Source organism: Idiotropiscis lumnitzeri, chromosome 5 (genome assembly GCF_059441095.1).
Source record: "Idiotropiscis lumnitzeri isolate Australia: NSW breed Sydney's pygmy pipehorse chromosome 5, RoL_Ilum_1.0, whole genome shotgun sequence".
Classification (NCBI taxonomy): Eukaryota; Metazoa; Chordata; class Actinopteri; order Syngnathiformes; family Syngnathidae; genus Idiotropiscis; species Idiotropiscis lumnitzeri.
This window is the reverse complement of record NC_142395.1, coordinates 26,286,794-26,313,759: the sequence shown is the minus strand read 5'-3', so window position 1 is coordinate 26,313,759 and position 26,966 is coordinate 26,286,794. Positions and strand designations below refer to the sequence as shown.

The 26,966-nt window shown below is 42.3% G+C and overlaps 1 protein-coding gene across 2 annotated transcripts in view; it reads right to left on the bottom strand.

Annotated features, from left to right (window-relative positions):
- tcf12 (transcription factor 12) overlaps positions 1 to 26,966 on the bottom strand; it is a 77,849-nt gene that overhangs the window by 30,615 nt on the left and 20,268 nt on the right. For both annotated transcript variants that reach the window (XM_088295602.1, XM_088295603.1), the window contains exons 6-8: positions 13,967 to 14,028; positions 12,403 to 12,535; positions 11,548 to 11,600 (exon numbers count right to left, since the gene is read on the bottom strand). In XM_088295602.1, the coding sequence (XP_088151728.1) occupies positions 11,548 to 11,600; positions 12,403 to 12,535; positions 13,967 to 14,028 (248 nt within the window). The remainder of the gene's footprint in view (positions 1 to 11,547; positions 11,601 to 12,402; positions 12,536 to 13,966; positions 14,029 to 26,966) is intronic.

Here is a 26,966-nt window from a genome sequence, read left to right as displayed (position 1 = left end):
GACCGCCAACGAGCTCTGACTTTTTTCAAGCATAAAACTGTGACACTAAAATGCCTCACCGAGGGCAAATTCCATTGGCATGTTTCGAAAGGCAGATGATATTAGGAAAGTTTTAAGCAAAGCAGTAACAATTCATACTTGACTGGTTAAATTGGAAAAAGTTAGGTTCACACACAAATTATATATGAATGTTTTTTTTTTTTTGTTTTTTTTACATCAAACAAAATCCGCCATAAAGTTATGAATATGTCCACACAAAAACCAAACAAACCAGAGGTTTTGACAAATTAAAACAAGAAATCAACCACTTCAAATTCAAACTCTTAACATGCATTTAGACAACGTAGAGTCACAGCAGAGAACTGAATTCAAATTCAACCGGTTTCACGTGCAATATGTATGCACACTAAGTGGGTCGTAAGGACCGGCTAAAGGATATGAAACCACACTAAAAATGTCCTGATAACTTCAAGGCTTTCACTTAGTCGGCTGAAAGCTTGGTGAGCTCGCTGCGCCATCTGTATCGGTTCCGTGCCATCAGATCACAAGTCAATGGCCCACTGTGAATTCTCCCAGTGATCCAGATGGTGAGCCTGCTAAGCAACTCGACATGACAACAAATTGATTTTAATCAAGTTGATTCGCGGAATGAGCACCACATTTCTTATTTCCTTGCAAAGGAATCCAAGAAAAAAAAAAAAAGTATTAACAAGCGCTTTTGATCAGAGCCCTGTTTTGTCCACATGCTATCCATTTCCTCCGCATCGCTAACGGTACCCGAAGCCTGTTAATACTTAATATGAAAAAAAGATCTAAGTCATCTGTATGCATCGGGACACGACAAATGCTGTCACTGGTTCCAAAGTTAATTGAACTGGAAGCTTAAGATGACCTTGACTGTAGCGACATCAAAATAGCGCGATTCTTAATTTTAAGATGACCCCTGGGCCGTGACAGGTGGAAATCTGCAAAGTGTTATTTGCTTATGACAGGATCATAACAGAAAGGTTGCTACATCACTTTTCAACTAATTGCTTCCCAAATATGAGATTTATATTTTAACCCAAAACTTAACAGAAAAGACAACCAATCTTGGCCAAACAACCTCAACATTCCGGAAAAAAAAACAAGCCTGCATGCATTTACGAAAATGCGCTCTGGAAGTTTGAGACAAACAAATATCAAAGAGTTTATTACGGAGATGTTCAGAAATCACATTAGGCTCCCTGTGGTGTCAAGAATGCAGATGTGATTAAAAGCAGATGGAAGAACGGCAAACACTGGTGCTTGGAGCTCAATCTGCAAACAGGAAAGTCCAACCTCAACAGGCTGACTCTTTCCCCTAATCATTCCCAGACTCCCACTTGTTATTATTTCAATCCAGTCTCGAAGCTCCAGCAACCAGCCAGAGAAAATACATCGGTCCAAAAAACACTCCACAGTCCTTCATTCTATGGGAAAAAGTTTGACGCAACTTTTTTCCTGCTTTTCACCTTTGAATAGGTGGAAGACCTACACTTTGTAGTAAGATGAAGATAATATTTACAACGTAATGTATTATTAATTTACAGAAATTGGAAAAAATGCATCTCACACTCGCAGTCACGTATAAACTCACAAATAAAATAAAAAAACAACACTATTTTTTTTTACATTAAAAAGAGAGCATTGACAGAACAGACACAAGTTGAGTCTGGTAGACAAACACACTTCTTCCACATCACACACACACACACACACACAAATCCCGGCAAAAAGATGACTCACCGATTTCCCATTGTAGTAGTACATTAAAGAGTTATTTCCCATTCCAGGGATGGGATACGCGCAATACATTATAGCGTTAAGAAATTCGGAAGGATATTACAACAGGACGCGAGCTCTCTGGACATACATCCAAAGCGTTCAAAAGGGACTAATAATTCTTTCAGTGCTGGCCTCCACACTGCCCATTCAGAGGAAACTTATGCAAAGCAGGACGCTACCATTGCGCACGGAGCGAAGGGGGGGGTTCGGCTGTCAGAAGGGAGTGGTGCGCGTGGTACGTCCCTCGCTTAAGCCGCTGAGTGCTGAGGCAAAGAGGAAAAGAGGAAAAGGGACGAGGGGGAAGGGAAGCAACGAGGAGGTGGGTATAAAAAAGATAAAGGGAAGTGGGTGGGACAGAAAACAAATGTGTGAGCCGATTTAGAGCGAGGGGTTGGAGGGGGGGGGGGGTTAATTCCAAGCATTAAAAAATGCTGATTTTCTGCAGTAGAACCTCAAGAAAATGGAACTAAAATACTTTAATTCGTCGCCGGATTTCATACATACTATATGAGTAATTTGAATGAAAAAAGGGAGATAGCTTTTTATTCCCACATTTAAATCTTGAGATTTTTTTTTTTTATGATTGGACCCACTCATTTGGCATCACATTGTACTCATGTGCCTACCGATAGCTCTCACGCAGCTTGGAACTTATTAAACAGGGTGTTGATGAAAGAAAAAAAAAAGAGCATCAGCACCCGATAGAGAATATGGATTAAGCGCGTATTTTTTACAGGGCGAGATGTAAAATAGGAGAACGGCGGTGTTGCTCGAATACAAGCTTGACTTCAGAAAGCGTGTGTAAACACTGTGAAGCATGCAACAGCTGCAAAAGGGGTTTGACTCGTGACGTCGCGGCAGGAAAATTAACCTCCGTTTCGTAAAACCCCCTAGGGGAGGCCCTTCTGAAACTGGGCGCGCTGGAGGGGAAAGCAAAACATCAACAGCCATTTGATTACGCTTTACTGTCATTCCGAGCCACACAGCTTCCCATTTATCCACCTTGATGGAGTGGGGAGGAGGTGAGGGCAAAGGGGAACAGAAGAAAGGAGAGGATTGATACGATATTCCGCTGAAAGCCCAGCCTTACTGGAGCCTTTCATGACGACCACTCAAAGCTTCCCGGACTAAACACAGGCCTGCAAACTCATTTACGACAATATTGTTATAGAAAGATTAAAGCGTTGGAGTCCCTCGAAAAAACTAGGTCTTTATTATGCTTTGCCTTTGGTAGTGTTATTATTTATCCCCCCCCTATCTTCTGACGAACTCTTTTAAAGTCTTCCAAAACACTGGCTCGGCATTCTGTAACTGCTTTATATCTGGAGCCGTTTCAAGTCGATGCTTTAGGAAGAAATGGCCGTGATAGAAGTGTTTGAAGGGGGTCTAAAAACAAGTCCAGACCTAGCGTTGTGTAGTGAGTGAGGAAACATAAAAGGACAAAAGAAATGGGTATTTGTTTTAGGAGAGCGTGCGACTGCCTCACGTCACTGCAACACCAATGTCAGCATGTGTACGCATCTCGAGCGAGGTAAAAGCCATGACCGAGTGACAAAAAAAAAAAAAAAAACAGTCGACATTTTTGGACGAGATGAAGGGTACGCTCCGCCCACCTGTTCACGCTACCCTCTCTAAAGACGCACGAGTCAGCGCGGTGTGCTTTTCTTGGAATTTGTTTCGCTGTTGCAAAAACTATGAGCAAATCCACATGCTGAGATCATCTCACTCTCAGCCGTGGATTTGGTGATGATGTCACCAGACGGCAAGATTGTTTCCTGTAAGAAGCTCTGCTTCTAATTAGGGAGGGCTTACTTTGGGGATCGAGGGGGGTGCACTTGGGGATATTAGCATCCATCTTCCGCCGCCAAATATGCATGTGTATTTAGGTTTTGGCCCATTGTAAGGTCGTGCACAATAGTAGCATATATTTTACAGTCATAAATATGGACATAAAACAAAATAGAAATTTTAAAATAATAAAATTGTGTGCTACTGTATATTTTGTGTCAACAGCAATACAGTGGGTCATAGGGCAGTATTAAAATTAGACATCAAACTAAATCAATCTTCTGACTGAAAAGAAAATTATTTAGCGAAAGAATACATTTTGTTTTCCCCTCAATAGCTTCTCGTTTCTGAGGCCCTGGCGTGAACAAAATGGAACACATTAATGTGACACGCATATATAACAGAACAACCAGCTATTAAGAGTGTTTAGCATTTTCTTGCGATACAAATGACTATGGAGGAGCTATGTAAAGGAGAGGAAGACAAAATGAGAACAAGATAGTTCAATTGGGAAACATAAATGGAGGGAGCAGATTAGTTTGAGCGGAATTAAAAATGATCCTCATTCAATATTCCGTTCTGGCTGCATCAGCAAGGTCACAGCAACATTGGAGCTCCTGGAAAAGACGGGAGTCAAGGGGAAGGAGTGACCTAGCTTATTAAAGAAAAGACCCAGTGGACCCCGGACAGCTTCTAGGACAACCAGTTCCTTTTCAATGCTGATGGATAACTCACGCATAAAAAGTTCATACTTTGCACTTGTTTTATGCTCAAGATGGATATGGACCTCATAGTTTATGATACTGGATTCAAATAAGTCTTGAAAGCCACAGTTGGCGTTATCACAATAAGATCCATTATCTGGACCCTCACAAGGGTGGCGGGGGTTGCTGGAGCCGATCCCAGCTGTCTTCGGGCAGGAGGCGGGGGACACCCTGAACAGGTTGCCAGCCAATCACAGGGGCACATATCAAAGAACAACCATTCACACTCACAATCACACCCAAGGACAATTTAGAGTGTTCAATAAACCTACCGTTCATGTTTTTTTGGAATGTGGGAGGAAACCAGGGTACCCGGAGAAAACCCACGCAGGCACGGGGAGAACATGCAAACTCCACACAGGAAGGCCGGAGCCGGGATCGAACCCACGACCTCTGCACTGTGAGGCCATCGTGCCATCCAGTCGGCCACTGTGCTGCCCCTCAATAAGATTATAAATTTAAATTTACATTATTCTTGTGTAAGTGATCAAAATGAGAAAAAAAAAATGCTTCTAAATCCCACGAAGTTTGACATTTGAACAGAAATGTGCATCTTAAATTACACAAAACTGGAGTCATCCATCTAGTCATTAAAAAAAAAAAATGCATGTCCTCATTCCGACTGTGGGCGAGCTGGAATTTCTCCCAGTTGACTTTGAGCAAGAGGCAAAGTCACATGGCGCATACGATCACACGCAACCCTGTTAACTTTTGCTCATGTAAGCCTTTAAACGCCACCTTCCATAAACCCTTGAAGCGTCGTCTGACTTTTGAACATCAGCCAACGTATGAGCTTCATAAACCTTACAAGTCACAACAAGCAGGCTTTGATGAGTTCTGAGTAACACACACCACCTTTGCGACTGAGGTCCGACCGCGCGTTCTCGAGCTGGCCGGCGATGCGAAATCAAGGTTTGCAATAATGTGACGCCAGCCAGACATTAATAATTTGCAACAGGCCAGCTCGAGAGTAACTTAAATCTGTGAATTATTTTCAGACTCTCTGACCTTTTTACCTCCTTGTTCTCCTTACAGATGAAAGAGGGTTAGTTCGGCCTCTGGCTTGTTTGCCTGTTCTATTATCTCCGGTCTCAAACGTTAAGTGGTACATTTTAGCAACCCAAACAAAGACAAACACTAAGCTCATGATCCCAGAGGAGGCTGCGACTGTTCAACATCATCCCAGTCAACCAGCAGTGTCTATCTAAACTGCCATCTGATGAAGCCGTCTCAGGGGAGCCTGCTAACTGGGGTCAGGGCAAAGCCGGGAACGTTGTCAGCTGCACGGGCCAATTTTACAATTTTATCACGTGGAGGCACCTTGCATAACGGCAATTCATGACCCTGACATTTGTGAAGAGCGTGCGAAATGCATATCATGTTTGCAATACACACTGAATATTAAACTAAACCTAACACGGAAAACAGCTTAGAAAATTATAATTTATATTTTTTATAGAACTAAAGCACTATAGTTTTAGGTGCACCAACATTGCAAATCTAATCATTTCAATTATGAAATAATTTCTAAACAAAACAGGCTTTCTGAAATGGATTTGACCACATTTTTTCCACAAACGTTCAATTTTGAGGTGACGTAAATGCTACACGTCTCCCGCAGAGTGAGAGAACACAGACAGTTCAAGCCTTCAAGAGAGTTCAAAGAATTGCTCTGGAGCTATTTTAAACCCTTCGAAATGGTGAATGACGCGTAAAAATAACAGACTCGCTAAACGGCATCATCAAAAGCATTGAGCGACAGGTTCAAATAGCAGTTCAGAAAGTGTTCAGAGATTATTTTGTGAAACGCAAGTTTGTTGCCCACTGGTTGCACTTAACAAGGGATAATCGATCATTTTTTTTGAAGATGGGAGGAGACATTATACTCTATATTTAACACGTGCAAAATAAAGAAATCATGTAAATGCATAGTTTTGCATAAGCGAAATCAGATGCACTTTAACAGAAAAATCCTCCATTCTTTGTCAAAGTTTTGATGGGCTATTCCACTGAATTAGTGCCATTTGCATCTGGGGAAATAAAATGTAAAAAGATTACGCTAAAAACACATTCCTGTTTTTTTTTTCAGTTCTGTTACTCAAACGAGGAGTTTCAGGTTAAAACACTAATAGCCGCAGGTCCCCACGTTATAACATGGACTATTTGTAATGAAAGAGGTCACACAGAAGGATTTTTTAAAAAACATTTATTTCCGTATATGCAGCTAGTTACACAGTGGCGTCCTAAAACCTCTCAGTTACTCTTGTTGTCACAAAAGGTACTCCAACCAAGACTTTCCATATAAGGGCGGACTGCAAAGGTATATTCTGTGATTAATATTTTATCAATGCCCACCATCCCACCAAAGATAACGATAAGTGCTGTCAAGTGCTTACATTTTTTTAACTAATTCATCACAAAAAAATATTTTAATTAATTGCGATTATTCCAATTTTTCAACTACTATTTTTTGTGAAGCTTGCAACAGATATTTATTCGAACAATAACTTGGAATTAATGCAGAAATACCAAATATGAACTATATTTAATTCAAAGACTGTTCTAATAGCTTTCTTTGATTCTTGAATACGATCAAAATGGAAAAATCTTTACAGGCATTTTTCGTAAGAACATTTTTCTCAAAACTCCATAGAAGCACGGCACTCCAGCAGTGTTGGTTTGCAAGGCCGAGTGATAACTTGAGCACGGTGTTTTGTTCTGAGAAAATGTGCTAAAGATGTACAGTTAATATTGTACAATCTTTGCAAAGTATGCAAATTATTTTGGAAGTAAATCAAACTGAGTTAAACATTTTTCAGATTAATCTCCAGCGTTAACGCTTTAATTTTGACATCCCTACTAAAAAAGTAGTAGTAAAGTCCAATTTGGAATAGGCTTGACATTCCCCCCCCCCAAAAAAAAAATCTTGGCCTACCGTGTGGAAAAAAGTAAGAAAGAAATTAAACAATTTTCTTTGAAATAAAAACATGTTTGCAAGAAGTACAACATTTTGATCTCTCTTCTTTACACTGTTGAGGAGAAAAGTGTGCGACGAACATTTCGAGCTCATCAGCGCCAAGAGCGGGCCTCCTTTTAAACTGCTCGCACAGTTCAGATCTCTCCGAAAACAAGGGTGTCTGAGTGATCTATGAAAAGCAAACGTCAATCTTTTTTGTCATCCCCACTCAGGGTTCTCACTTGCAAAATTCCCTGAGGGGGTCGGAATCTCATCCCACCACTTTCTCTCTTTTCTCTCACAACCGCACCGACGCTGAAGCTGGGGAGAAGTGTCACATCAAGCTTCGCTGCCTCTGACAGGGAATTGTATGGGGGGGGGAATGGTATTTACACAAACAAACTGTCATGCACACACACCCGCATTATGTCTTTGCAGCTTCCCATAAATATCCTCCAAGATGCAACTTTCCCCCCCACGAGCGACAGAATTTCTCCTCAGTGCTCATGTCACACAGGTGCCCACGCAGCTGCCCATCAACATCGCCCAGCAAAGCAAACTGCCTGCTCAATGACAACATGCTACGACCTTGAGTCTCAGCACTGGCCAATCTGTTTTGTGACCAGATGTGGGTGGGCCAACCAAAAAGTTCACCTTAGTAAGAGTACTCTTACTTTGGAATAACACGTGACTTAAGTAAAGGTCAAAAGTCGTTGCTCAAATAATTACTCGAATAAGCGCGAGTACTCGGAAAAAATACTCTACCACTCACTGTTAAGTAACTTATCAATAAACTTTTTGTTCCCCAAATGAGCATAAATGTCATGCAGCTAAAACAGTAAAATGGCCATTGGGCAACAATACAAATTTAAAGCAATAATAATTCAATTGGATTAGTGACAGTGCCCGAGGTATAAAATCTCTAAATCGAACGTAAACAAATAGATTGCGCAAGCAATAAATAATACTGTCGATAAATAAAAGTAGTGAGGCAATCACTCTACTTTCATGGAGGAATACCGAAAGTTGGGAATATGTACTGTCGAGAGGCTGAAATTCCGAGGAATGCACTTTTTGGCTTCCATACCCTTCAATGGCACTGAATGAGTTTTAATCAAGTTTCAAAATAGTTGTCGATTCATTTGATAATCAATTAGGTGTCAATTAAATGAATCATAGTTTAACACTTAGTTTCTTCTTTAAAAAAATACTGAAGTAAAAGTAAAAAGTACGATGCTTTTAAACTACCCCTACAGGTACAACTCCAAAAATGGTCATTTAAAGACACAATGTAAAAACAAGGCACAATAATCAGACATTCATAATTCCGAGCAAAGGAGTCCAAACTGCCTAAAAATAGCACACTGCTCCCGAAATGAATAAAGGCTAATTCCAATAATGCAGCTGCATGTGTAGTACATGGCTGCAGCAAGCAACCAAAGGCGGGAAAGTACGTGTGTGGCTCAGTGAGGAGTGCGTTTGTATACAGTGGAAGATGAAAAAGACCCATGAACATTTTACAGCTGTCCTGCCCAGATAGCCTTCACATCCTGATGCATGGCGGTGTCAAACCCTAAATGCGGCAAGGAAGTACTCCTGTAAATATTTTGATTCAGGCCCATCATGAAGTGTACACAAACATCATGCTTGGACCTGCAACTGGCATCGCCTGGCTTGATCTAAAAACGGCGTTTATTTTTAGAGCCGAGAGTCCAAAGACAAGCGAGCGGGAAAGCGTGGGATTTCAGAGCGAAAGAAAGTAATTGGAAAATTCCCAGGAGTAGACCAAAATGATAGGAAGTGTGTGTGTGTGTGCGTGTTTTTTTTTTTTTTTAATCAGGCATCTATTCAGGTCTCTGGTGAGGCTTTTGCGCTTGCTTACACCAGCAAAACCTTTCAGCGGCATCTGCAGCTGCATTCACGCTTTACAGGTACGCCGCAGGCTCTTCACGCAGCTGCCTCTGGCTGCTTCAGGTGCGCTTTCGCTTCAGTACTCCTCAGCGCTGCCGCCGCTCGCTACCTCCTGTGTCGATGACGGCAGCACAAACACACACCCGGGTTGATAATCATCTAATTGCACGACAAGTACCCCTTTTTTCACTTTCTCGCCGCCTTACCTTGCCTGTGCTTCCTGTTAGTTCACGAGCAGGCAGGTAGTTTTAAAATCATTTTTTTCCCATTCCGGGTTGAAAAAAAGCAACACAAATAAGGCTTACTTTTATGTTTCCAGCTTGCAGCTTTTGTCCGGCACTGGTCGGATATCTGTGGGAAAATCCCTCAGAAGCGATTTTTGCGCAATGAGCTGAAAACGCTTTGAGTTCCCTGAACCGAGTTTACCATTGAGATCTCTCGGCAACACGAACCGAGGAAGGTCTGCTGAAAGTGTTAAATCGCGACTGAAACGATTCATCGAATGACTTGAATAAGATTACAAAATATATTAGAAGCAAAATTTCGAGATATTTTTTTCCAGACAGATTGTAAGTGCAGACTAACGGACCATTCTGTGTAGAAATAAGTTGCTACAAAGGGCAAAAAAGAAAGTTCGGGATCAAATCTTTAAAGCACAATGTAGAGTTGAATATCGCCTTTAAATATTGGTTATCGGCCTCCATGACTACAAATAATCGGTATGGGCCCTGAAAAAGAAAAAAAAAAAAACATCGGTCACTAAAATCCGGTTATCTTTTCTTCCACTTATCTAGTTCCGGTTGAGCGGAATAGATTAGATGTATATAACATTCATTTATCAACAGCATCAATAATACTTCCTACAGGTGACCTACTATATGAAACCGCACCATCCTACATCTTTTCTTTTAATTTATCAGCCGCCTGAAGCCTTTTATTGAACATTTCCATCTCTTTTCTTTCAAATGAGATCAAAGACTAACTGGGATAATCCCGCCAAGCTCCAGGCTTTATCGCCTGAGCAGCGCTGAGTGACAAGAAGCTGTATTTCATTCCATGCTCACTGTTTCTCCCTATCTGCCATTGTACTGCTTGATTGTACTTTTATGAGTCACACAAGCGCACCTGCACCCATGTGTTAAGTAGTGACAAATAAAAGCCCGGCGTCCATTTACACAACAAAGAGATGTAACCCGCCAGGCAACTGTTCTTTGCCTGCCTGCCCCCCGCCTCCCCTTTCCTTCTCCTCCTCCTCCTCCTCCGTCTGACAAGACCTCAGATATATCACTTACTTAAGAGGAAGAAGGCAGCACGCGCTCTTGCCGCTGCCACAGACGCCTTCTCTCCCTCATGCGCTGACAAACTTCTTTTCAAATACAAATCCAGAAACAAAACACATGTCAGCCTTTTATGTTCTGAAGCCTGTTCAACATTTGATCTTCGAGTAACGGCGGTGGAGGTGACGGAAATCAAAGCACCGAAGGGTAAAGCCGGTCTCAGAATCCCTCAGCAAAACAAAAAAATATATATTGTTTAATAATGATAGAGGGGGGGAAGTAGGATTTTAGCAAACCAGTTGCTTCTTGTTAAGAAAAAAGAGCAGTCTCGAACCAGTTAAAGGAACTCAAGCAAGGACTTGATATATTAAAAAAAAAAAAAAAAAGAACTTTGGCAATTCACTAAGGTTTTACAAAAGAACATCTGACTTAGTGATTTCTGCATATTAATGAACTTGAAATACGCCCCGCCTAAGTGAACGCAAGCTGAGCTCCACACTTCTCTGCATCCTAATGGTTTCTGCTCCGTTGGGATCATTACCAGCAGAATTTTCAGATATTCTGTGCTATTAATCTCTGTCTGTCCTCCTGTTCAGCGACGTAATGACTAATTAAACATCAAAAGAGCCGAGCTGGGGATCCGCTCTGACAGCCTCTCTTTCTCCCCGGAGAGCCTGTGAGGAGGCTGGACTGTGACAGGGCACCACTGAAAATCAATCACCTCCAGCGCAAACGTACTACACACATGCGAGCACACAAAACGACACAAAGCGGCTTTGCCCGTCATACAATGCTGCGTTTAACAACAAATACAAGATGCCTCAAATTTGTGAGAAACAGTAGTGCTAAGCAACAAATCCCCCATTCGGCGACCGTGGGGATAATGTCAAGAGCGCTCTTTTTTTCTTTTTTTTGTGTACAGGCCTTGACAGGTTGGCCTTTTTAGTAGCACAGATCTACATGTGTGTGTTTGTGTTTGTGTGTGCGCTGATGTGAGCTCACTGTGAAATCTATTTATATGAGAGGTAGATGATCTTCCACTCACAGATGAAGGCAGGCCAGGAGGGACCTTGCGAACCTTTTTTGTTTGTAGAGGATCTGTGGAAAGAGATGAAAGCGCATTTAATCATTCACAAACAAAACACAAGGCAGTATGAAAAAACACTTTGCCAACAATATAAAAACAACTCCAGATATAAAAAAAAAAGAAAGAAAGAACCTTTTTGTTGACTTTAGTGAAAGTGTGGTTTTGGTATGTGATATTGAGCATCGTTCGTAACTAGCAGTCATCACAAAACTGAATCTTCTACTTGTTTAATTTGTAATGAATAACCTTTCAAGGGAAGCTAACTATTTTAAAATAGAAATGTTTTAAATCAAAATTAATCACAAAAAAATTCCATAATTAACTGTGATTAATCGCATTTTTAAAAAAAATTTTGTGAAGCTTGTAACAGGTATTTATTTGAATAATATATTGTGATTAATGTAAATTCACCAAATATGAAGGGTATTTTAAATCAAATAATTTTATAATGGCTTTCTTTGATCCATGAATATGATCTAAACAGAGTCTGGCATTTTTCTTAGAAGCAATTCGCCAAACTTCTACAGTACATTTAGTTTTGCCGACGAGCACCACATTAACTTAAGCCGGGAGTTTTGTTCTGTGATGATGCGCTAAAGATGTACAGCTAATTTGGTACAATGTTTGAATTTGGCTTTGCAAGATATGATAAATTATTTTTGAAGTATATAAAACTGAGTTATATCTAATCACGTGAATTTTTTTCTTTTTTATTAATCTCGACAAAGTAGAAAATATTAGTCTCTATAAAGAATTACACTTAAAGAGGGGAAGTCCGTATTCAAACACATTTTTGACTCAAGAGGTACTGACCAATGGGCGGAGGGTCCTGTAGAGGACGTCTTCTGGGATTGGCTGTGCTAAACGAGTAGAACGGAGCCGCTGGCTTTGCCGAAGTCGTCCCTGAACTCGGACTTGTCACTCCCACTTCTGGGCGTAGAGATGGCTGAGAGAGAAAGTAGGTGCAAATAACAGTTTTAATTTTCAGAATTTGCCTTCCAAAATCATCAAGCAAGTGTATATATGCTCTGTGCGATATTTCAAAGTTTCTCTTTGGACTGGTCATCAGCAAATTGCAGGGCTCAGAGAATTATGAAAAAATGGAAATTGTATTCAGTCACATCATTGGCGTAAAAAAATGTTAGACATATCTAAGGATGTTAACATACCAATTTCTTGCATCAAAGTCTGAGAAACCTTTTATTAAAATTAATTTCAGGCAATCACATTTTTACAATGAAATATGGCAATTGGTCTAGCGTAGCAGTGGTTCAAACCAACTAATATAAAATAACTACTATATATAAAATAAATGTAATTTGTCTTTACATGGTTTCCATGGGAAAAAAATGTTTGTTTTGTACCCCTAAAAAATTGTGTTTGAATAATCGTGATTTCAATTATTTCTAAAATAATCATGAATATTTTTTTCCATAATCGAGCAGCCTTAACGGACAGCCTCATAATGGGGAGTACAACAGCAAGCTATGTTTAGTCGTTGGCTTGCCAAGTAGAGCATGTGCCTCTGGGAATCCCCTCTGCAGGCTGACGACTGACACACTGACATATTTGACCTTTCCAATGGATAAACTGGTAGTTAAATAAACACAGATTTGATTTCGTCACATGATCAATAAAGGAGGGGAAATAATTCAATCAAAAACGCATGTTGCATACTACACCTACCAGTAATTTCAAAGTCATTAAACACATTCAGTAGCTCCCTCCATGCAAAATGTAGGTCATCCAAACTATTGGATATGGTGACAAAAATGTAATCCAAAAGGAACAAACTGGCTCTGTAAAATGACAAACTGTCACAGTTGTCACATCACTGACCCATTTGTGCTCTTGGCTTTGTTCAATGATATTGAACCACTGCCTCAACACAGTCTGCTCTCACTCTCCCGGAGAAAATCACTAAAGAAGACTCCAAGACCAACTCAAGACCATGCAATACATCTCCTTAAATCTGAATTAGACAAATTTTGGAGTGAAATGGATCTGTTTACAAATACAAGCGATGGCTATTAACAAATGAATGTGTAATGGAAGTGAGGTGCACCTGAGACTGACAGGCGGAGGCGAATGAACAAGACAGTGTGAATCAATCCACTGGAGGACTTCTTTTGAAGCATGAGAAGTCATTAGCCATGTCAGGCAAGTGGCAAGTAGCCATGTGGCAAGTAGATCAATGATCTAATTCAATTATTTGGATTAAAAGCCAGGCAAAACACCAGATGAAATGTTAGAAGTGTAAAGTAGGCGAAAAATCAATCAGGACTTCGTCTATAACATACATGCTTACGTAAAAAATAAGGAAAAATAAAAGGTGTTTATTTGAACTACAAGACCCCAACGGAAATATGGAACTCACCTGACAGCCGGGTGCTCCAGTATCCCTTCCAAAGCTGTGTAACGCAACGCTCTCTGATTTTGCTGAAAAAGAGGGTTGATTGTTATCTCCCAATTGTGAATCATAAATTATAAACTTATCAAATGCATAATGATTATTAAACATTTTTAACTAAGTAATCACAAAAACATTCCATGATTAATTTCAATTAATCACATTTATCAACTACTATTTTTTTGTGAAGCTCGTAACAGGTTTTACTTGAATTAATGCAAAATCATCAAATAGGAAGTATATTTATTTCAAAGACTGTTCTAAAAGCTTTCTTTGATTTTTAATACGATCTGAATGGAGAAATATTAACAGGCATTTTTCTTAAAAAACTTTTCTCAAAACTGCCCACAAGCACCACGTTCCAGCAGTGTTGTTTTGCAAGGTCCAGCGGTAACTTGAGCATGATGTTTTGTTTTGAGATGTGCTAAAGATGTACAGTTAATATGGTACAAAACTAACAAACACATAAGCACATAAATCATATCCATGACAATGTCTAATCTCAGCAGTTTTAGTCCCCTGGAAAAACAAAACACACAAACAAAGCTACGGGAGCTCCTATGTGAGGAAGATGAATAACTTTAATGGCGTCATAAATAATATTTGCCAGAAATCCAAATACAGGACTAGAAGCAAGCACTGAGTCTTGTGCTAAATTCTGTTTACTTTACAGTACAGGTGATTATTTTGGTGAGCTGCAAAGTTGCATTGTGTGGATGTTTTGTTCCACAGTGATGGATCTGAACGGAACATTGCATCACAAGCACAGGTGAGCGGAGGCTAATACATCATCGGAGCAGTTCTACGGGGATAAGTTACAATGTGCAGACTGGACTACATCTCGGAACACTACGAGAGCGGAGTATATCAGGGAAGATGGTTTATCTTGCAAAGCCGCTTCTCTTGTAACAACAATACGAGACATTTCCAAGCCATCACTCTGGAAAACGGATTAAGTTGTCGGATACCACCACCTTGGACTATCGCTGGAGGAAGATGAAATATCTCCTTTCACTGAACTTTTATTTAATTATATCCTCTCGGAGGATTCTTGAGCTGGATTCGCCATCATTCCGCAAAAGTTCACAGAGGTTGAAACCTGGTCAAGTTGCGAGTAAAATATTCATTGGCAGCACATGTTTTGTCAAACACACGGCGTCTATTGTGAATAATTGATGCTCGGTGCTGCACTTCCAGGCCCCACACTTTCAAAGACCCACTCAGATCATACAACAGGACGTATTCCCAAATCCACTCACAAAGCAATAACACCTAAACTTAGTGTAAACACAGGTCAACCAGGGGAATGTAGACCCGACGAGCTTCCATAAATATTTACAGCAATGTTGCTGTCACATTGTTTACTGATAAACGTAGCACAGCTTGCACTAATCATTGGCCTGCCGGGATGATTATCTGGTTTTGAGAAATAATAGACAGCGACTGTTCTTGTTGCTCAATGCTGAGCTTGAATATCAAAATTGTCTTGGGAAAAATATTTTTTTTCTCCATACTGTATGAAAAAAATTGTCAATGTGTAATGACAACCATGGTATGCCACATTTCACCGTTGGGTTTTTGTCAGGAGCAACCCTCTATTACAGGGGTGTCAAACTCATTTTAGCTCAGGGGCCACATGAAGGAAAATGTATGACCAAGTGGGCCGGACCAGTAAAATTAGGAACTATAACGAAAAGCAATCGGTGTCAATATGTGAATATGCAGTGCTATATTTCAACATATCAAAGAAATCTAAAAATAAACAAATAAATAAATAAATACAATGAAGCTCAAATATCCAGTGGCTGGAAAAAGTCCCAATCAAAATATGTGGTTGAATCAAATCATTTTCTCGCATTTTCGAATTTTCATTCATTTTCAAATTTTCACGCGGGCCAGATTAAACCCGTTTGCGGGCCTGATCCAGGCCGCGGGCCGTGTATTTGACACCCCTGCTCTATTAGGAGTAGTTCATAAAAGTACACCACAATCATCTGGTACTAGAAATGCTACACAAAGAAATTTGTTTTTTTATTGAATCAAATAAATCATTATGGATAGGTGTGATCTAAATCAGAATTTAGGGTTATGAAGGACAGTTGAAGTGGCCAATCGATATACTCAAACTTTGATTATTCTACTGATTATATTCAATTAATCGATGGGATGAATACGTTTTGGATTATTAAACGACAAAATGCGCACGTGAGGTGCAGGTATTATCGAGGTTAGCATTAGCGCTGTTCGATTTTGCCTCACAAGAAAATGTGCACAAATCCAGTATTCGTAAGTTCGAATCAACCACACAATGGAGATGGATTGTCATAAAGTAATCATTTGAGTCTAAACAAGAAAGTGAAATCGTTTTTGGAGCTTGAAACGAGTTTTTCTAAATCCAACAAAGATTCATGACATTGTGATTGAGTAATCTTGTACAATAGCGCTTTTAGTGTAAAAACGTATTAATCCAGATAACAAGATGAAGCAACGCTAACATGAGTGGTACACAAAATCACAATGTATAAGAGGATAACAATCACAGACAAAGTGCACCAGAAAAAGATAAAGCAGTGGACATGGCAGCCCATTTTTAACACGGGAGACCCCCCCCCATACACACACACACACACAAACGCCGACACACATGTCCACACACACACATCAGCTGCAAGACGAGAAGGATGGAACGGGACCAAGTGGCAGAGTGCCGGCAAATTAATCCACCATGCCACGTCTCGAGGTCACAGATTAACAGATCTCTTTGTTAATTTAGCTCGGCCGTGTGCAGCAACTATGACCTTTTTATCTTATCTTGAATCTTTTCCCTTCACTCCACTAATATATATGGATTCCACTTCCTACATTGAATCTGCCCTCTGTGAGCAAAACTACAAAAAAAAAAACTGTGGAAATTTTTAACTTCTTTAGCTGGATTTTTATGGAGACAACAGGAGATGCGATCACTGTCAAATGTGCAATCGTCTTAGAACATAGAAAGTTTACAGTAAATGTAAACTTAGTTGCTCAGTAAGCGGAAGTTGATGACCACCGCCAACATGGCGCACTTTGTTCCGAGCAAACTTGTTTGCTTTTAGACATCCAACCCGTTAAGATTAAATGACTGGTTTTAGCCAATTAGTGCACTCCATTTTAATTAAATTACTTTAAGACGCTTTTAATCAACAATCAGAACAGAATACGTCATGATTAATGGATGATGGCGACTCCAATCCCTAATACCATTATTTACCAGTAGGTTCACTGCCGCTCAGCTTGGGAGTCATGTGTCTTGTGTGAGGAGATAAACAAAAAGCAATGAAAAGCCACTAGAAAGTAATGGCCTTAATAATTGCACAGTCGTAGCAACATTATTTGTCTCCCACAGTGCGTACGCAGTAGCAGGGATGGCGTCATCTGAGTGATGAGTCTGTGCCCAGTTCAAAAGCTAAATATAGCTGTTGAGGATTCGACCTCTGAACTGGTTATTTGGACTATTGACCACTACAGGGGCTCCGGTAAGAGAGCACAGAGTCTTCAGTAGAACTCAGCACTTTATTCAGCTTCACTGTGCAGATGTGCATAAATGTATACGCACAATTATATATATATAAAGTATCTGAAACAATGAGAGAAAGAAACCCCATCAACATACAGTTGGAATAAACAACTAAATGTTTCTACTATCTAACAGTCAGCAACACTCTCAACACAAGCAAACTGACACATATAGACATTAAAATGTTGTCTTTTCCAGTCTATATTATCTGTACTAGCAAGTTGCCAATGGCTACCTATTGCACAAGTTAGCTAAACACTGTTGACTAACGAATGTAAACATGAGAATAAAACGAGTGTACAAACAACATAAACACACGCATTATTTTACTGAATAAAGCAAGAAGAGTATGCTATCAATATTAATCAGAATGAACTAGAACAAGTACTCACATCGTCATTGACTACTGCACCGCTCCGAGCTGAATGACGAACGAGAACGCTAAACAGGAAACGGAAATACGAAGCGCCCTTCAAAATAAAAGATCCGCCTATCAGAATAAGACAATGAAACGTCACCTATTAAACGACTTGAAGAATTCTTAACAGCCGCCCCCACATTTGCCTAGTAAATGTGAAAACCCCCAGATAATTCTTCAAGAGTCTTTCGCGGTGTCGTCGTCGGGCTGGAGGACAGGAAGTTTGATCAGACGTGAAACTGGTCTCGTATAAGTCTTGCTGTTGACGAGAACATCTGCCGTTCTTACATGTCCATCCTGACTGGTGATTGTCTTGATCACTTTGCCAACAGGCCACTGACCTCTCGGAAGCGTTGGATCAACAATCAGAACAACTGAGTTCACTGTCAAGTTTTCATTTGACGTCCTCCACTTGTGCCGTGTCTGTAGATTTGGCAGATAGTTCCTTGTGAATTGACGCCAAAAATGATCCACCAGTGTTTGACAATGGCGCCATCTTCGTCGGCCGATACTTGCTGGAGCATAGACAGCTTGAGGGAGTGTAGCGTCTAGCCGCCCCATGAGAAGAAGATTTGGCGTAACGGGGTCAGGGTCCGCTACATCGGCTGATACATAGCCCAGGGGCTTGGAGTTTAAGATCCCTTCCACTTCCACCAAGATTGTGTAGAAGACATCCTCTGAGACAGATTGAGACCCCACTGCAACTCGAAGACCAGCCTTGATTGAACGCACCTCTCTCTCCCATACGCCTCCAAAGTGAGGGGCATTTGGTGGATTGAACTTGAACTGGATTTGGTAGTCTGCTAACTGCTCCTTCAGTTGGGGTTCCATAGCTGCAAAGGCCTCCCGTAACTCTCGCTCTGCGCCACGGAAGTTGGTACCACAATCAGAAAGCACTTCTTTAGGTCTGCCCCGTCTAGCCATGAAACGGCGAAGAGCAAGAAGAAATGCGTCCACATCCAGGGAGTTCAAAAGTTCTATATGAACTGCTCGTGTGGTGAGACACTTGAAAAGAATGCCCCAACGTTTCTCCGTCCTCCTGCCAATCTTCACAATGTACGGCCCAAAGCAGTCGACCCCTGTTGAGTAAAAGGGGGGCGAGACAAGTCTCAGACGTTGCGGAGGTAAGTCCGCCATCGGTGGAACCTTTGGCCGAGCTCTCCAATGCTGACAGGTTGGACAGTTAAGTTGGTGATATCGGATGGCTTGTCGTCCTCTCAGGATCCAGAATCGTCTTCGTACTTCAGCATAGACTCGTTCCGAGCCCGGGTGTAGCAGACGCTCATCCATGTCTTTGATAAGAAGTTTCACCGCTGGGTGCTTTGGATCAAGCACAATGGGATGAATCTCCCCGACACTTGGATCTCGTACTCTGCGTAATCTACCTCCGACACGGATGAGTAATGATGCTGCATCCCACTCTGGAGAGAGGCTAGCCAACCGACTGTGATCGTGCACAGATTTCTGTGCCCTTAGCGCAGCAACTTCTTCTGGGAAGCTCTGCATTTGACACCTTCTCAAGAGCAAGACCTCAGCCTCCCGATGACTGATAGGTGGGTCATGCCCCATAACCGCGGCCGCCCCATGCGCTTGTCTCGTCGCATCCAATAACTCCCTCCAAGAGTTGAACTGTGTGGTGTCAGGGATGTTTTCAGTTGGCTTAGTTGAAACCAAACAGCAAAAGGTGATAGATTTCAGCTCGGATGAACTTTCTTTCGAGGCTTGTACGGGCCTCTTTGGCCAGCACTCCACATCATGGGTGAGGAACTGTGGTCCTTGATTCCAGCGACTGGACTCTGTTAGATCTAGCAGAGATTTTCCCCTAGTTATGTCATCTGCTGGGTTATTCTGACTGTCAACATAGCGCCAAGCCTGACGGTCTGTTAGTTCTTGAATCTCTGATACGCGGGTTCCAACGAACACCTTAAATCGACAGGAGTCCGATTGTAGCCATTCTAGAACGGTAGTTGAGTCAGACCACAGGGTAGTTTGCTGTATGTGGAGCGTCATTTCAGTCTCGAGGAGCTTGGCAAGTTGGGCTCCTGCCAGGGCTGCGCATAGTTCAAGGCGAGGTATCGATTGTTGTCTTTTGGGGGCAACTCTTGACCTAGCCATAACGAAGGATGTGTGAATGATATTCTTTGCTTGGACTGTAAGATAGGCTACTGCTCCATAGGCCCGTTCTGAAGCATCGCAAAAGATATGGAGGTTGTACTCCAAATCGTCGTCTTGTAGAGAACTTGGGGAGTAACATCGAGGAAGGAACACGCTGTTGAGATGTTTCAACTCATCTTCCCATGTTTGCCAGGCTTGTCGAAGGTGAAGAGGTAAATCCGGGTCATCCCAGCTTCTTTGTTTAGACCAGAGTTGTTGAATGAGGACTTTGGCGCGGGTAGTATAAGGCACCATAAATCCCAGAGGATCATACTGGCTTGCCAGCACTTGGTAAGCTGCCCTCATTGTCAATGTCGAGTATTCGATGATTCGATACTGGTAGCCGAGAGTATCAGCCGCGCAGTTCCATCTCAGGCCTAGAGTGGGTTCAAGTGGATCGGTGCGGCTCTGGTTTAGCCATTGTTCGGCAGAAGGTGACTTGGCCTCGGTGGGAAGATGGGCTATTACTGCAGGCTGGTTAGTTGCCCACTGTCGGAGATCAAATCCTCCATCGGCCAACAAAGTGCGCAACTGGTCTACTCTCTGTTTTGCGGTCCAGATGTCGGGGAAGCTTTCGAGGCAGTTGTCAACATAAAAGCTCTGCTTAACTGACTGCAGTACCTTGGGATGGCTCTCCTTATAATTGCGAGCATGACATTGAAGAGCAAATACTGCACAGCAGGGGCTACTTGTCGTGCCGAAGGGTAACACTTGCCATTCATATACATCTGGGGGTTCTTCACAACGCATGTCTCTCCAGAGGAACCGCAAGAGTGGTCTGTCCTCTGGAAGTAAGCGAATTTGGTGAAACATTGCACGGATATCTCCACTCACTGCCACTTGATGCTGCCGAAATCGAATGAGGACACCGACTAAAGATGGACTCAGTGTAGGCCCAGGTAGAAGTTGGTCGTTCATGGAGACTCCTTGATGTCGAAACGAACAGTTAAAAACCAATCGTGGTTTATTGTTATGACACACGAGATGGTGTGGAAGATACCATGCTTCTGCGGACTGGTTTACTTCTTCACGGTTAAGTATTTTTGCATATCCAGCTGCAATAAGCTTGTCGATCTCAGCTGAGTAGATAGTGGCCTTCTCTGCATCCCTTTTCAATCGTTTCTCTGTAGCTCTGAGCTGAGTTATGACTGAATGTGGAGAACTGTTGAGCTTCGGAGCTCCAGTCTTCCTCAATAGAGGTGTTGCATATCGGTTGACTCCTCCAACTTCGAGACGCTGGGTTTTCTTCTCCAGCAGATTCATGGCCTCTTGATCCTCGCGTGAACGGACGACCACTTTCTCGTTCCGAAAAGGTAAGATATCAAGCTGCCATAGCCTTGCAACATTTTGGTACAGAAGATCCTCTGGACTAGTTAATGAAGTGAGAAGGCACTGTTGTGTTGGGGTCTGTCCATCATTACATCCTTGTGCCCCTTGTAGCGCCCAACCGAGGGCAGTTCGAACAGCAATGGGACCACCATTGACGCCTCGACGAATTGGCGCCGTAGCTGTGATTAGATGTACATGATCTGAGCCGAGAAGCAACACTGGGCGTGCGTTACGGAATGACTTCAGGGGTATTCCTTTCAGATGGGAGTAACGTTTCTGAAGCAACTTAACTGGGTACGTTTGCTCCATCAGATCAAGCCCTGCTGCGGTAAATGCTCCTTGCACATGGTACCTCTTTTGTGGGTTGTCTTGGGGAGAGATTTCAAAGCTAACTGTAACCCCTTGGAGGTGCGTAACATCTGGCCGTACGGTACGCAAAGCTAGAGTCTCTGATTCACCCCTCAACCGGAGCTGCTTGACGGCCGATGTTAAGATCATTGTCCGTTGAGCTCCATCATCTAATACTGCAAATGTTTCCAGTGAGTTGGATTTGTGGTGTAACACGACAGGAACTACCTTCAAAAGCACTTGCGCTGTCCTTACAGTAGGCGTCAAATACACACGGCTCTCTGTGGTCCTTGAAGGTGAGCCAGTGAAGCGATATTGAGCAGCGTCGTGAAGCACTTGGAGATGAATACTGCCACAGTCACTACAAGGTTTTTTCAAGTTACAGGACTCAGGTGTGTGACTGCGTGCACACTTCCAGCAGCGTTTTCCTTCTGTTATCCACTTGTTTATATCCACCGCAGATTGCTCTCTTATGGTGGGGCAACGACTAATGTAATGTTCTTTGCTGTTGCAAAAGAGGCAGTGGATTGTGGGCTGTCTCTTGCCACGGGATGACTTGGACGCGCTAGGTTGCGGGGGCTCGGAGCCATGATACACAGCTACGCTACGGCCTTTCGCTTTAGATGAAAACTTTTCTTTTCCGTCATTTGTCGGTTTCTCCATTTGATAGCGTTGTACTAATCGACTTGAAAGGCGCTGTTGCTGGGCTTTCCCTTGGAGCCATCCATTCAGGTCTTGCAGGTTATAGGGGTTGAGACTCATGGTGTTGAGCTTCCCTTGTAGCTGGAGATATTCAATGAAGCCATCTCTATGGTACCTTGGTAGCTTACTTAGCAAGCGATCGACATGGGAACAGCAGTTTAATTCCATCCCTTTAGGCCCCTCCAAGGAGAGCAGCATGCTGACTAAGAGGTGGACTCTGAGAGCGAAGCTTTGAAAAGTTTGTGCGTCACCAGATTTCACATCTGACATAGTCAGGATGGCAGCTATTTCACTTTGCGCCAGTTGGTGAGGCTGTCCATACTGTAGCTGTAGGGCTTGCATGGTTGCGGAGTATGGAAATGGATCATGGCGGCACGACTGACCAATCATTTGTGCTTCCGGGAGTTCAAGATGCTCCAATAGAACATGGTATTTGTACTTTTCCGTGAGTTCGGGATAGGGCTCCAGCAGATTATCCAAGGCCAACTTGAGGTTAGCAAACTCCCTCTCACTATCTGTAGTGAAATGGGGAATTTTGGGTTTAGGCACGCCATATATTGACCGTGTATGCAAATCAAAGTCTCGTGGAGTCATAATCTGACTCGTTGGTTGTTGTGGCTGGGCCGCTTGATTGCTGTGACTCACTGCTGGGATTGATGGAACAAATGGCTTGGGTGCAGGCACATAGTGATATGGATTGTGAGACGAAGAAGCCTGCGGTGGAGGATCGCTCAACCGTGCTGAATAGCTAGGATAAGAAGCCATTGGCTGAGACTGCTGCAGGGACTGATGTATGGGGACAAACTCATCCTTTCTGTGAAATTGCTCTGTCATCTGTGGCTGAGATGGGACAGGTGGGATATGGTGTTGCTGGACCACGTTTGGTGACACCATACCAGATGAAATGGCTGAACGAGGAGAGGTGGGAGTTGCTAGAGAAACTGGCTGTATTGTTCGAAACGCAGAATTTTCCATGTTATATGCTGCTGCAGTAGCGTCACCTTTGTGCTTATCCACTCCCTCCGACTTGGAAGTGATGCTTACTGATGTGTCTCCCTCCGCCTGAGCTGTCATGCCAAGCACTGGTAGTGGAGGGTGGACGTGTGAAGGGAGCTGAAGCGAGGACTGTATCTGTGGCGGCTGTGCCCTAGTCTTTGTCATGTTGTGGTCATCATCTTCTTCGGGATAGGGCTCCAGCAGATTATCCAAGGCCAACTTGAGGTTAGCAAACTCCCTCTCACTATCTGTAGTGAAATGGGGAATTTTGGGTTTAGGCACGCCATATATTGACCGTGTATGCAAATCAAAGTCTCGTGGAGTCATAATCTGACTCGTTGGTTGTTGTGGCTGGGCCGCTTGATTGCTGTGACTCACTGCTGGGATTGATGGAACAAATGGCTTGGGTGCAGGCACATAGTGATATGGATTGTGAGACGAAGAAGCCTGCGGTGGAGGATCGCTCAACCGTGCTGAATAGCTAGGATAAGAAGCCATTGGCTGAGACTGCTGCAGGGACTGATGTATGGGGACAAACTCATCCTTTCTGTGAAATTGCTCTGTCATCTGTGGCTGAGATGGGACAGGTGGGATATGGTGTTGCTGGACCACGTTTGGTGACACCATACCAGATGAAATGGCTGAACGAGGAGAGGTGGGAGTTGCTAGAGAAACTGGCTGTATTGTTCGAAACGCAGAATTTTCCATGTTATATGCTGCTGCAGTAGCGTCACCTTTGTGCTTATCCACTCCCTCCGACTTGGAAGTGATGCTTACTGATGTGTCTCCCTCCGCCTGAGCTGTCATGCCAAGCACTGGTAGTGGAGGGTGGACGTGTGAAGGGAGCTGAAGCGAGGACTGTATCTGTGGCGGCTGTGCCCTAGTCTTTGTCATGTTGTGGTCATCATCTTCCTCTTCTCTTGTGAGGAACGCATTAATGTGTTCCAATAGCTCTTGGCGGCGACGTTGCTTTGCTTCATACTGGACGAGTTTGTTAGTGAGTTGTGTAATTTCCATCCTATCCTCCCTCTCACTCCTGGACATGGATTCAACAAGTCGTCTTAGTGCTGTGGTGCTTAGTGGGTCACCTGAACTGGGACTAGGTGTAGCTCTACTGTGGGCAGAGTAAACACTCACATCTGCTCTTCCACCATCTGCTGCGGTCGCTGCTCCTCTCTGCTCCTCTTGAACCCTCTCGTTGGGTTGGGAGGAAAGTGCAGACCTTTGTGGATGGTAGGAAACGATGTAGTCCTCGAGATGCTTAGGTGTATGCAGTTGTCTCTCATGTCGCTGTTGCACATCAGGACGAGGGTGAGATGGCGAGTCCTCCGCTGAAGACATGTCTTGTAGGAGTCAATTTATCCGGCTCGAAGGACCGTTGTTGAGGATTCGACCTCTGAACTGGTTATTTGGACTATTGACCACTACAGGGGCTCCGGTAAGAGAGCACAGAGTCTTCAGTAGAACTCAGCACTTTATTCAGCTTCACTGTGCAGATGTGCATAAATGTATACGCACAATTATATATATATAAAGTATCTGAAACAATGAGAGAAAGAAACCCCATCAACATACAGTTGGAATAAACAACTAAATGTTTCTACTATCTAACAGTCAGCAACACTCTCAACACAAGCAAACTGACACATATAGACATTAAAATGTTGTCTTTTCCAGTCTATATTATCTGTACTAGCAAGTTGCCAATGGCTACCTATTGCACAAGTTAGCTAAACACTGTTGACTAACGAATGTAAACATGAGAATAAAACGAGTGTACAAACAACATAAACACACGCATTATTTTACTGAATAAAGCAAGAAGAGTATGCTATCAATATTAATCAGAATGAACTAGAACAAGTACTCACATCGTCATTGACTACTGCACCGCTCCGAGCTGAATGACGAACGAGAACGCTAAACAGGAAACGGAAATACGAAGCGCCCTTCAAAATAAAAGATCCGCCTATCAGAATAAGACAATGAAACGTCACCTATTAAACGACTTGAAGAATTCTTAACAATAGCACTTTATGTTGCAGCTCAACCATTGTTTCCACAGAGCTCAGACGATTTTTTTCCTCAAGCTATGAGACGACTGCAGTTTCTTGTATACTACAGGCTGCTGTCACGAGTCTTTTATCAAAAGTGGCTCGGGTGGTCGTTGTGTTTAAGCCAAAGGCAAAGCAAATGTTCACCTCGCATCATTGTCATATTTTTGCGCCATCTCCAGTAAATTATGACGAAAATGTTGATGGTGAAATTGGAATATATATATATATATATATATATATATATATATATATATATATATGTATAAATAAAACTGAATTAGGTGCGGGAAAGTCAGCGCCGACCAGTATTTGAGCGTGCTTATCGATCTCAGGGCTGCGCCGCAGCACAGTGTGGCATTCTATTGAGCCAAACATATTTTGATAACACGAGAGGTAGTGACCTAAGAGTCTCCGGGGATCAATTCAAAGCCCTCACCACAAAAACAAGCAATTAGAGAGCATGCCCCAGTACCCGTGAGATACATTCCAAGAGCCTTTTTTTTTTTTTTACCAGCGGTCAAGTCGATTTTCCTTGCTCTAAGGAAAGCCGAGATTGCGAAAACAAACATGTAATGCAAGATGAGGAAATGTTGTTTATGTAGAAATTAAATTAGCTAAACAGATCAAATGTTTTGTTCAGTGTTCTCACTTTTGCCATTGGAGGCCAATGTTGTTATGGTTATAACACGAATGTTATACCACTGAAAAAAAAAAATCTATATAAAAAAATCACAATTAGAAAGATAGTTACTGCTTTTGATATTCGTCCCCTGACATTTTAATGGCTTCTCTGGTATCGTAACAATTAATTTGGTGAGGCTCACTATCAAGAGAAGGAAACTGCAAATGCTCACTGAGATTAATAGAATTGACTTTTGGCAAAATGCCAAATATCGGCCCCGATAATCAGCCCGGCTGATAATCGGTCTATCACTTTTGTGAAATCATCCCAAACGTCTCTTTTACGGTGTCTTTCCTCCTGTTTCATTTCGAAACAGAGTGGTGCGTGCCACTGGATTAACATTAGCCGGTGTGGGAAAATGATTCATACAAAGCTTCGAGGCAGAGATTTAGCTTTGACCTTTTTTGTAATCAAGTTATTTGATTCATTGCAGCCCAACTAATTATGTTAAAATGCTACTCACGGCATTGCAGGCAGGACGATCAGAATTTATTGCATTGGGGAAAAAAAAAAATTGGGTTAATATTGCACACTCCTGTTGAACGTTAGCCAAGATGAGCAAACAAGGGAATCGTTGCCAAAATCATCTTCGATTACGTTATCAGCAACGACAGTCTTAAACTGTACATACTCTGCCATTAATTGATCTTCATTTATAGTATTATCATTTTCAAGAAGTCAACGCCTCGGTTCTGAGCGTTGATGTACAAAACATAATACAGTGA